The sequence below is a fragment of the Palaemon carinicauda genome, chromosome 10, assembly GCF_036898095.1.
Source record: "Palaemon carinicauda isolate YSFRI2023 chromosome 10, ASM3689809v2, whole genome shotgun sequence".
In the NCBI taxonomy this organism is placed as follows: domain Eukaryota; kingdom Metazoa; phylum Arthropoda; class Malacostraca; order Decapoda; family Palaemonidae; genus Palaemon; species Palaemon carinicauda.
In genome coordinates this window covers 119,048,672-119,061,822 of record NC_090734.1, presented here as the reverse complement: position 1 = coordinate 119,061,822, position 13,151 = coordinate 119,048,672, and the positions used below count along the sequence as shown (strand labels likewise).

The 13,151-nt window shown below is 38.3% G+C and overlaps 1 protein-coding gene across 1 annotated transcript; it reads right to left on the bottom strand.

The window, feature by feature from the left end:
• Positions 1–5,648: 5,648 nt before the first annotated feature.
• LOC137648213 (uncharacterized) lies at positions 5,649–10,898 on the bottom strand. Its single transcript, XM_068381138.1, has 5 exons — positions 10,062–10,898; positions 9,576–9,701; positions 8,768–9,437; positions 8,466–8,641; positions 5,649–6,152 (listed from the first exon to the last, which is right to left on the bottom strand). The coding sequence occupies exons 1-5, from the start codon at positions 10,896–10,898 to the stop codon at positions 5,649–5,651; spliced, it is 2,313 nt and encodes a 770-aa protein (XP_068237239.1).
• Between the last annotated feature and the right edge of the window lie 2,253 nt (positions 10,899–13,151).

The following is a 13,151-nucleotide window of genomic DNA, read 5'->3' as shown; positions in this document are numbered from 1 at the left end:
ATATTTTGAAAAAAGAAAGTAGTGGGAAAGGATTAGTTTACGATTGTTATACGTCGTGAGGAATTAGCGATATCCGAAGCTTAATGTCACTGAATCAATTATGGTAATGGATATCATTAGTCTGTTTGTTTTATAATATTGTAGCTCGGGGGATAAGTTAAAAAAAAAAATACATGGTATTTACAAGTCTATTATTTTTTTATTAGTGACTTTGAAAAAAAAGAACATCGGAAACGGTTTATGAAAAAAAAACATTTAAATGTAATACTATTATTCCTTATAACATTATCATAGAAAAAGGAAAAGTATTATTTTCTAATAATCAAATTTTCTGAGGAGGCTTTTAATTATACCTTTATATTTTATCAGAACGATATTTTTTATTGAATAAAATCAGCCGAGCTTGTCTTGAGTAATTTGTCTATAACTTATTTCTTTTAGAATTTATCGATAGTTTTTTTTTCATCATCGTTATATGTTAGGATTTTATAGATATTTTATAGAGCTGGCGACTGTGAAATGTAATAAAATATTATCTTGTCATTGATTTTGTTAATGAATATCACGAATCAAATGCTGGTTCAAAAAGTATCTATGGTCGTTGGCTATCCAATTTTGAAATTGATTTGGTACAATGAAGTATTCTGCCAACTATCTCCCCTATAGAATGTTAAAGAGAGAGTGTCTGGATATATATATATATATATATATATATATATATATATATATATATATATATATATATATATATATATATATATATATATATATCCGAGCACTCAGCTTTCCCCGTCCCTTGGGTAGGGGGAAGGGGAAGTAGTCACATCCTGGTGAGAAGGGTTGGCGTGGTTGTGTTTGTGCATATGTATGTAAATATTTAGCCGTCATTTTTTATGGGTAGCGTTCACTAGTTTATACTGTACATTTAAAACGAGAGAGAGAGAGAGAGAGAGAGAGAGAGAGAGAGAGAGAGAGAGAGATTCGGGTTATGTCATTTGTTCTTTTTGTAAATCACGTTGACGTCCTATCTTTGTGAATCTAATTATACCTTTCGTCAAGGAGATAATTAAATTATTGTTGCATTTATATCTCTCATGCGATTGTTTTTTGACTCGTGAGGTTCAGATATTGTACCGTTTGTTATTTGAAAAAGGATTATGTATAATTCAGTACTTTTTCTATATGACTGGTTCATCTTGGTGTGTAAATTTCATTATATTATGCTTCTTTTCTTTTATCTGAGTAGTTGATTATAGTTTGTCAAACTTAAATGTTTTGAAAAGACCTTCCAGGCATTTTTTAGTTTTCATTTTGTTTTTAGGGATGTGGCGGTGCATTCGTGTCACACTCCCTTATTGATTTTTATTGTCTTCGATGTTAAATTTTGTTTCTTTATTCTTGATTTATCCTCGATGTGACTTTACATAATCGTATACTTATTCCGAAGAGTGTTGAGTAATCTCAGTCGCCTAAAGATATCTATTAGCCGAGGTTTATTTCCTTTAAACAGACAAGAAAATTATATCACCAGAAACTGAGACCAGGTTGAGGATAAAAGTAATGTTTATCGATTTATAAAAGTTTTATGGAGAACTAGACTTCTTTCTATGTTGCTGAATCAGATTGATCGTTTACTAATGATTTTCTTATTTACTTGGGTCAGTGAAACCTTAATGCAAATCTGATTCTAAAATATTACTCAAATCTAAGGTATTCTCCTGTCCTGAGTCCTGCTACATCAGGGCCTGATACCTTGAGTATGCTTGAAAGATTCTCGCACTAACCTAGGGAGAGGGGACAGTAGCTAGTTTGGTTTGTAATTGGTCCAGGATATGGGTTTGCTATATATCCATTGCTGTAATATATTTGGTATTGCTTGAAGGATAAGAGAAATCAATATAAATAGCATTTGATGTGTTGTATGTACCAAGTTGTGGGCTGTGAATTGAGTGTTAGGAAGCTGATGTTTGGAGATAGTGAGGGGAAGCTTGCAAAGCTAGTGAAATATTTGTATGCATTTAAAGGAAGGGAAAGTTCAGAGTGAATAGGAGAAAGAGACTAGTGTTGTGTGCATGGAGATGTAGCATTTAATGTTAATGCGAGTGATTGAAAAAGGAAAACGGTTAACTTGTACGGGTTTATGAATTGGGTTATATTGTAGTGGAAATCTATTGCGCAGGTTGCAACTTTAATTGATGAAACAAACTTACTGATTTATATTGAAGAATATAGATGGTACTATATATGGAATTTATATATATATATATATATATATGTATATATATATATATATATATATATATATATATATATATATATATATATATATATATATATATATATATATATATATATATATATAATTATGTAGTTAGTTTGCTAGGCCACCAACCACTTATTGAGATACCACCGCTAGAGAGTTATTGGGTCCTTTGACTGGTCAGACAGTACTGCGTTGGATCCATTTTTCTGGTTACGGCAAATTTTTTCTTACGGCAAATTTTTTCTTAGTCTACACATACACCGAATAGTCTGGCCTGTTCTTTCCACATTCAGCTTTGTTCTAATACACTTAACAACATTGAGATTACCAAACAATTCTTCTTCGTTCAAGAGGTTAACTATTGCACTATAATGGTTCAGTGGCTAATTTCCTTTTGGTAAGGATAGAAGAGAGACTTTAGCTATGCTAAGCAGCTCCTCAAGGAGGACACTCCAAAATCAAAACATTGTTCACTAATCTTGGATAATGCCATTGCCTCTGTACCATGGTCTTCCACTGTCTTGGAGTAGAGTTTTCTCTTTTGAGGGTACACTTGAGCACACTTTTCTGTCTGATTTCTTCCTCTTGTTTTTTTAAGGTTTTTTATATTTTATATATGAAAGATCTATTTTAATATTGTTACTGTTCTTAAAAGATTCTATATTCTTCATTAATTCCCTTTATTTATTTCCTTCTCTCACTGGGCTAATTTTCCTGTTTGTGTCCTTGGGCATTTAGCATCCTGTTTTTCCAACTAAGGTTGTGGATTGTAGCTTAGCAAGTGATGATAACAATATACGATATATATTCATATGTATATATAAATGTATGTATGTGTAGGTATATACAGTATGTATAGCACGTGCATATATATGTTTTTAGATGTATATTTATATTATATATATATATATATATATATATATATATATATATATATATACATATATATATATATATATATATATATATATATATACACACACACATATATATATATATATATATATATATATACAAATACATATGTATATATATATAACGTGTATGTATATATATATATATATATATATATATATATATATATATATATATATATATATATATTTATATTTATGAATATCGTATATGTGTGTACTACATGTGTATGAAAATTAATGTACATATATATATATATATATATATATATATATATATATATATATATATATATATATATATATATGTACATATATATATATATATATATATATATATATATATATACAAATACATATGTATATATATAACGTGTATGTGTGTATATATATATATATATATATATATATATATATATATATATATATATATATGCATATATATATATATATATATATATATATATATATATATATATATATATATATTTATATTTATAAATATCGTATATGTGTGTACTACATGTGTATGAAAATTAATGTACATATATATATATATATATATATATATATATATATATATATATATATATAATATTATATATATATATATATAATCACACACACACACACATATATATATATATATATATATATATATATATATATATATAAATAATATATACATATATATATATATATATATATATATATATATATATATATATATAAATAATATATACATATATACACCTTTTGTGTATACTTCTGGTCAGTAAGCTAGTATCAAAGAAAGGTCATAGGAAATTTAACTTTTTGTTCCTTCAATCCTTCGTCTTAAACGACAGCAGTTGTCCTTTACACTTACGTGGAAGTATTGAGTTTACCGAATATATATATATATATATATATATATATATATATATATATATATATATATATATATATATATATATATATATATATTTATATATATATAGATGTGGGAAAACTCTGCTTTATTGTATGTTGAACAGGATGACTTATTTATAGTTTACATATAAAATATCTATTAAATATGGTTACGGTTCTTGAAATATTTTATATTGATTTTTCATTACTCCCTTTGTGGTTTATTTCGTTATTTCCTTCCATTATCGGGCTGTTTTTCCCTGTTAGAGTCCTTTTGCTTATAGCATCTTGCTTTTCCAACTAGGGTTGTAGCTTAGCTAATTATGATAATAATTAAAATAATGATAATAACTATCGGGTGAGGGGGTCTTCGTGGCTGGGTTATTTAGTACTCGTCGACATTTTTGGTTTTTTATTTGTGACGTGTCACTGGAAAAATTACATACAATGAGAAATTCATATGGACAATTCTTCAATTAATAAAAACTAAACATATAAAAAATAAGAAATTAAAAAAAAAAATATCAACAAAAGTAAAATCATAATGATTAATAAAAAACATATTTAAAGTAAACCCTATTCTCTACACATTTCAAACAACATTATTGGAAACCTCTATTGCTATATCTCGTTAATTGTGATTCCTTTGTATTCTATTTCTTGCATGTTACACATTTTTATTAATATTTCCAATAAAGGCCTCTAGTATAATGACTTGATTACGAAATTCGTAATACTAGGTGGGTGAATCCCTTGGTTCTGCTATATCAACTCTATAGAAATAAGCACTAAGCAATAATAGACATCATTAAGTCATGAGAGAATTTCACTAAATAGTTATTCGATGTGTGGCATATTCTATCTAGCTTAATCCCTTACGAACTCTATTTTTCCTCCTTAAATTATAAAAGACCTCTTGATAGCATCTCTTACTTACAATTTTGTTTGTGTCCACCGTAAAGACCGTCCACCTCTCTCCCCTAAATGGGGCCCTGGGTATGTTCCTGCCGAGGGTACGGGACCGTTAGGACAAACCCCTCACTTTGTCTCATGTTTCTATATTTCATTATTAACATCCCTTAAGCTATTGTTATTTAAACAGCAACCCTGACAACCCTTTTTTTTGTCTCTAACTCTAAGAACAATGTGCTTTCTTACCTTATATTATAATTCCATCTTAAAGTCGTCGATGTCAATTCTCACCAAAACACGTCTGCTCTCTATCGCTACCCTGCGCTCAAGAACAACCTGTCGCTTTCCCAAGCACTTGAGCAGGGGTATGGCGGGAGATGGGTGAATGGTTCTTTTGTTTTCTTTGTTACTAACATATAAAAGGTGTCCCCAAAATTATTGTTTCTGACTAAAACTTCCTCATTTTAATTTTCTTATTATTTTATAACGTGTATGCCTCTATCAGTGACCGAAATTTAATTACAAATTTTGGATTTACCACGAATAGTCATTCAAAGTTGCGCGGGGAAAAGGTGAAATTTCCCTGAGTGAAATTTTCCCTGCATGAGACATCCCTGCGTTTACACCCGCCCCTTTGAAGCCTCTTGAGCACAAGGGGGTTCAACGCCTTATCGCTCTGTAACGCCCATTAGATCCGTCTCCTCCTCTAAAATCAAAATAAGTTTCGACAGCGGTCTGTCGTATTCCTTGCCCTCTCTCCTGACAGTCACCGTCCTCACCAAACCATCTTTCCCTACTTTGGTCTGCACTACTCTAGCCAATGGCCAATAGCAGCGTGCTTCATTCTCTTTGACCATAAGGACTACGTCTCCCACCCTGACGTTTCGTCGCTCTTTGAGCCATTTCTGTCTCTTCTGCAGACCCAGTAGGTACTCACGTTTCCAACGGGCCCAGAACTGTTCGGCCATATGCTGCACCTGCTTCCATCTTTGCTTAGAGTGACCACCTATTGCAACGTCGCAGCCTACAGGCGAATCTGCCATGTTTAAAAGCTTGTTCGGTGTGAGTGGAACCGGGTCTCTATTGTCTGAGGTGACGACAGTAAGGGGTCTGCTGTTAACCGTTGCCTCCACTTCACAAAAGAGCGTACACAGCCCTTCATAATCCAATTTCTGTGTCCCCAAGACTATATCTAAGACCCTCCTCACGGTACCTATCAACCGCTCCCATGCTCCTCCAAAATGTGAGGCGCCGGGCGGATTGAGAATAAATTCCACCCCACACCCGAGCAACTCATTGCGCACCTTGTTTCCTGCCAAGAACTCATAACTGGAGTCGAGAACTTTCCGCGATCCCACAATATTAGTGCCGCAGTCGCATCTAACTGTCTTGACCTGACCACGACGAGCCAAAAACCTCCTGAAGGCACTAATGAATGAATCTGATGTGAGATTCGAGGCCACCTCCATGTGTATGGCCCTCATGTTCAAACAAGTGAATATAACTCCCCAATGCTTCATCTGTGCCCTTCCTCGTTTTACGAAGAATGGCCCAAAAAGGTCCACTCCGGTGCGATAAAATGGGGGTTTCCCCGACTGCACTCGATCGGGTGGTAGATCGGCCATTAGCTGCTCGATGGCTTTTCCGTGTGCCCTGCGACACCTGACACATCTACTCAGCACGCGTCGCACTGCTGCATGGCCCTTAATTACCCAAAATTTCTCCCTCACCTGGCTCAAAACATGCATTACACCCATATGGTTAGAATGCTCATGATAATACTGGATCACCATGTCTGTCAAGTGTCCCTTATACGGCAAAATAATTGGATGCCTTTCGCTTGGAGGGATATTTGCCAAAGATAACCTACCTCCAACGCACAGAAGCCCATTTCTCAGGATTGGTTTCAACCTTCTTAGGGAGCTAGAGGCCCTAATAGTTCCTCCCTTCTCGAGGCTCTCTATCTCTAACTCGTAATCAACACGCTGTGTTACCTGCACTACCACCGTTTCCGCTAAGCTAATAATTTAGGTGGACAGATGCACACCTAGCTCGCTGAGCAGCTGCCGATGTTTATAAATAATGTATCTAGCAAATAGCAACAACCAACCCAAAGCTCTAAGGAGCTTGATCCAACTAGAATAGTGGTGGATGATTTTATACATACCTGTTTGCCTTATGTCCATCCCAATCCTGAAACTAATTATTTTGTAGCCTCTAGTTCCTGTTGGTCGTATCTCACGCTTAACTTCCAATCCCTCCACACCATCTGACATTTGAGCTGGCTCAGTTGGCCAGAAACACTCCTCCTTCAACAGAAACTCCGGACCTTTTTTCCACCTTTCAGACTGCTTGGAACGTGTTGCATCGTCTGCTGGGTTCTCCCCAGAGTTAACGTACCTCCACTCTTTCTGATCACTGCCCTCCCTTATCATAGAGACCCGGTTTGCCACAAATGTCTGGTATCTGGCCTGATCATTCCTAATATAGCGCAAGACGGTCGTTGAGTCGGTCCAATAATAGACCCCATCTACCCTGAAATCTATCATGGTCAGAATAGTGTTTCCTAGTCTTACGGCCAGCACCGCTGCACTAAGTTCTAGGCGGGGCACCGAAACATGCTTCAGTGGTGCTACCCTTGCCTTTCCCATGATGAATCTGCAAGATACGTTTCCCCACAGATCCGAGACCCGCAAGTATGCCACTACTCCCAAAGCCATGACGCTTGCATCTGAGAACAAATGCAACTGTACTAGGGTGGCTGATTCCCATGGAATAACCTTCAGGCTTCTGGGCACACTGGTCCCGCTGGTCTGGCTCAGCCTCTTTGCCCACGCCTTGATACGGTCCGTAGTGTCAGGGTCCAACTCCATGTCCCAGGCTATCTTTAATCGGCAGAGGTCCTGCATGATGACCCTACCCTCGATTAAAACTGGCGCCAATATTCCGAGTGGATCGTAAATCGAGGCTATGGCTGACAACAGGTCCCGCTTAGTCCTTGGGACTGATATTAGCTCTGCGTGGACACCCAATTCATCAGTGGCCAAGTCCCACTGCACTCCCAAAGCCTTTGTCTTATGTGACTCTGATCCCTCTATAAGCTCTGAGGTGCTCCTACTGTACCACTCCCTCGGGATCGATGACATAACCTCCACGCAAGGGCTGCTGAACTTTGTCAATGTAAACCCCCCTTTCTTGCAGAGCTCTTTAACCTCCAACAAATTGACTAACAGTGCATCTTTGCGATCCTCGGCTCTCAAGCAGTCATCTACATAAAAATTGTTGGCAACTGTGAACCGTGCTTCCTCTGAAAATTCATTCCCAAAGTCGCTTGCCGTTTGTTTCAGCACGAAGTTTGCAATGCTCGGAGAAGAGCAGGCCCCGAACAGGTGGACTGCCATTCTCCACTCTTTGGGTTCCTCGTCAAGACTATTTTCCCACCAAAAGAACCTAAGGTAATCCCGCTGATACTCTGGTACCCGTACCTGATAGAACATAGTATTTATATCTCCTGTATAGGCAAATAGACCTCCCCTAAACTTTACCAACACACCCAACAGAGAGTTCATCATATCAGGTCCCTGCAAGAGTAGGTCATTTAAGGATATACCCTCCACCTTGCTTGCACAGTCAAATACAACACGGACCTTGTCTGGCTTGTCTGGATGTTGCACACCAAAATGAGGAATGTACCACACATTTCCCTGGCTGGCTGCAGTCACTCGCTCAGCATAGCCTTTCTGTTGCATCTCTCTCATGAAGGCACTATACTGCTTAGCGTAGTTACCATCCTTCACTAGTTTCTTACGAAGAATGTGCATACGGCGCAATGCGATGTCCCTTGTTTCTGGCAATGGCCCATGATTGCCACGCAGAGGCAATGGTACCTCGTAAGTTCTTCCTTTCTTTCTAACCCCTTTCTCTATTATCTCTAGCCATTTCCTGTCCTCTGCAGACATTTCCCTTCTGTTAGATGCAACATCGTCATACTCGCGATTGTAACTCTCAACCAGTATGCGGTCTAACTCAAGGCACTTGCTTGTCACTTGGATCTTATTGAAATGCTCTTGTCTCCTTTTGTCCTTTGCTCCACATACCACCCAGCCCAATAATGTTCGTATGGCATGGGGTTCATGGAGGCGTGTTGAATTAATAACTTCCCTTGGCTCAAGTAGGTGAGGCGCATTGTTCCCAATTAATAAACCTACCTCAGCTTCTACCTCTGGGATGTAAATCTCTCGCAAGTGTGGCCATCGTTCCAGATCTCTGGACCTGACTACATCGCACTCGTCTATCGGTATGCGAGGGGCACTCAACACCGGGGGGAGTGTAATGCAAGTCTTGCCCTCATAGTCCAATACTGACAATCCCGAGACTAGACTGCATGCAACTTTCCCTACTCCGTTGATGGTTTCAACATTCACCTTAACGTCCTGCCTCTCAGTGCTGCCTAGGGTCTGCATTAAAGCTTCCGAGACAAAGCATGTGGAACTCCCATTGTCCAAGAAAGCCTTCGTGAAAACCTCCCTTCCTTCCCTTGACCTAATCCTTATCGGCACAACTGACATCCCTGTACCAATGCTACCTCCTCTAACCGCCCTGAACATAGCAATTTTGTCATGTGTTCCTTCCTCCTGAGCCACTAAGGCTCTATTTGAGTGCTCAGATCCTATCACTTCTACTTCTTGGACCACTTCTGCTCCTTGGACCACTTCTACTTCCTGGTGTCGATGCAACAGCGTTGGGTGATTCCCATTGCATATGTTGCAACTTTTCCTGTTTCTGCAATACTGAGACCTATGACCACTTCTCAGACACCCAAAACAGAGCCCCAACTCCCTTATGGCTCCCAGTTTTTCCTCAGGTCCCATTTGAGATATTTGGTGGCATTCATCCACTATATGAGGTCCTGTACAGTACCAACATGAAAGCGGGGCAGTTCTGTTACATGAAACTTTCCTAGCCTTAGTTGGACACTCAGCCTTGACTGGTGCTTTTCCTTCTCCTACCCGAGGGGTGTCTTCCCTTCTGCCCCTCTGAAATAGGTTCAAGACCCTAGCCTCTCCTTCAATGAAACTCACCAAATCATCAAACGACACAGGCCTCTTTTTTTTCTCATTAATCTTATCAGCAACTCTCCACCATCGAGCCTGCACCCCTAAGGAGAACTTGCCAATGATCAACCTCATTGTTTTTGGATTTTGTAATTCGGCAATGCCATAAGGAACGCACGAAATTGCATTCCTGCAAGTTTTGAGTGCCACCGAGTACTCGTCATACTCTTCCGCGTTGTTTTCCCTTATATCTTTCCATTTAATGATCTTTTCCACAAACGCGGTGGCTATCTGTTCTAGGTTTCCATATCGCTCCTCCAGCAACTTCCTTGCCTGCTTATAGCCCTCTGAAGCTTCTAAGTGGATGCAAGATGCCACAATATCGTTTGGCATGCCTGTCGTGTATAAATCCAGATACCTCAGCCTTTCCTTATCATTCGTCAACTGGCTACTAAAGACTTCATCGAAAGCGCGAATGAACTTAAAATACTTTGTACGATCCCCATCAAACTTAACTATATCCTGCTTGGGCATCAAGCTTTTAAGGTTGCAAGAGATTAGCGCCTGCATGACTTCCCTATTGCTCAAGTCCCTCTGGTCATTCTCGCCCGAGCAACGGCATCCACTTAACCCAATCTCGGGCGCTTCCGTATTCAAATGCATGGGTCTCTCACTCCCGCTTACATCAGGGCTTGTGTGTTCTCTTACCCTAGGGAGGTGAGTTATTTCTTTTTCTTTTACTCTGACTTCTCTCAGGGCCTTCTCCTCTGCCTCCACTCCAGCTAACTCTGCCTCTAAACCGACCCTCTCCCTCCTAGCCTTTAGTGCTGCTTCCTCTCGCTCTATGGCGTCTATCTCCTTCATCGCCCGTAATTGTGCTGCCAACCTGGCTCTAGAAGCAGCTAATACTGCATGTCTGCTCCCAGTAGAACTCGCGCGCGACCGCTGAGATCTCCCGGAAGCAACAGATTGCATACCAATGACTGATGCGCTATCCCCCAAATTTAAATGTCCTTCCTCTTCCCTGGACTCTTCAGTGCACTCACCTACCTTATGGCCCTGATTAACCCCACTCTCCTGCCTAACCTCAAGTCCCCGCAAAAACTCCTGTACCTCTACGCCATCCTTCTCTAGGGCTTCACTTAGACGCTGACACAATTCAGACTTGTTCCCTCCTCTTGGGAGGCCTCTAACTTCCAACTCCTCTCTCAATTGCGCAACCTTTAGGGTCTCCATTTTCCTAGGCCCCGTTCCGGCACTCCCTATGAGCTAACAAAATTCCCTAGTTGAATCGTAGCTGACCTAACCGATGAGTGGCCGAGAACCTGCACTACTCAATGAAGACCACCATCAGTACCTATGTTGCGACTGCCTAAATCCTCTAAGCCTAGAGACTGTCCGTAAATGTATCAATGTCTCGTGGCCCAGCCTCCTACCTGAAAGATCTTCTATTTGACATATCCCGGCCTTTACCTGAAAGAACTCCTACCTGAAATAACTTCTATTTGACATATCCCAGCCTTTACATGAAAGAACTCCTACCTGAAATAACTTCTATTTGACATATCCCAGCCTTAACCTGAAATAACTTCTATTTGACATATCCCAGCCTTTACCTGAAAGAACTCCTACCTGAAATAACTTCTATTTGACATATCCCAGCCTTTACCTGAAATAACTTCTATTTGACATATCCCAGCCTTTACCTGAAAGAACTACTACCTGAAATAACTTCTGTTTGACATATCCCAGCCTTTACTTGAAATAACTTCTATGTGACATCTCCCAGCCTTTACCTGAAAGAACTCCTACCTGAAATAACTTCTGTGAAATAACTAAACCCCTCCTTGTTATGCCTAAGTTCTAATACCATGCAGCATGCAGCAAACTAACAGCTGTCAAACTGAGAACTCTAGTGACCATTGGCTTAGGATTACAGCGCCCGTAACCGACGTTGGAAGTGGTTTCTTCATATGGATATTCCTCCAATTGGTAAAGTTAAATTGGGTAACCGTAACGTTACGTGCTAAGTTCTTATTTGAATGGGTTTTAAATTGGATCTTCCAAGAAATGTTTTCATGCCACACACAGAATAAACTTATGTATTAAATCAAACCCGTGATACCATTAACCTAAACCAGTTATGAGGACCTATAGACGATTATACCTAAACCAATACAGAACCAAGGGACCACATTATAAAATTCCACAAGGTTTCCCTCGACGATCAGATATCACTATCAACTCAAAATACATGAATAATGACCTGAGAACACAACATTCTGACCTTTTCCAAGTCTTAATGCACTACACACATCTGTTCCTGCTCACCTTCGAGATATTTGCCTAACAAATAAACTACTCAAGTCCAAATGCAGAATTTCCATACTATTTTTAATTAAACATCAACTCCTCTGTCATAAAAAAAACACAAAATAATTGTCACTCTAAATATTACACTACAGGACAATTTTCCTTAATGAACTTCGTCGATCATCTTAAAACTTAGAAACATTTAATACCCTCATAAATCTGGGTCCTGTGAATGAAATCTTTCACACGTGCTGACAGCAACACCTTAACGATGCAGATAATACCTAATTGCACCCATTATAACCTTTCCTTCCACTTAGCTTGTTGCGCGATGTCTGCAGACGACTTGATCTTCTTCTCAGCTTTCCAGAGGGACCACGTGCTTCTTCAGAGTTCCACCCACGCTGTACCACAAAAGGGGGGACGAAAATTTGACTATAGGGTGAGGGGGTCTTCGTGGCTGGGTTATTTAGTACTCGTCGACATTTTTGGTTTTTTATTTGTGACGTGTCACTGGAAAAATTACATACAATGAGAAATTCATATGGACAATTCTTCAATTAATAAAAACTAAACATATGAAAAATAAGAAATTAAAAAAAAAAGAAATCAACAAAAGTAAAATCATAATGATTAATAAAAAACATATTTAAAGAAAACCCTATTCTCTACACATTTCAAACAACATTATTGGAAACCTCTATTGCTATATCTCGTTAATTGTGATTCCTTTGTATTCTATTTCTTGCATGTTACACATTTTTATTAATATTTCCAATAAAGGCCTCTAGTATAATGACTTGA

Bases quoted from the DNA above. Each gene is read 5' to 3' on its own strand.
- LOC137648213 (XM_068381138.1), bottom strand. From the start codon at position 10,898: ATGAAGGAGATAGACGCCATAGAGCGAGAGGAAGCAGCACTAAAGGCT. The intron at 9,438-9,575 runs GTTAGAGGAGGT...GCTTTAATGCAG, and splicing joins AAATTGCTATGTTCAGGGCG to ACCCTAGGCAGCACTGAGAG. The intron at 8,642-8,767 runs GTAACTACGCTA...TGCAACATCCAG, and splicing joins TAAGAAACTAGTGAAGGATG to ACAAGCCAGACAAGGTCCGT.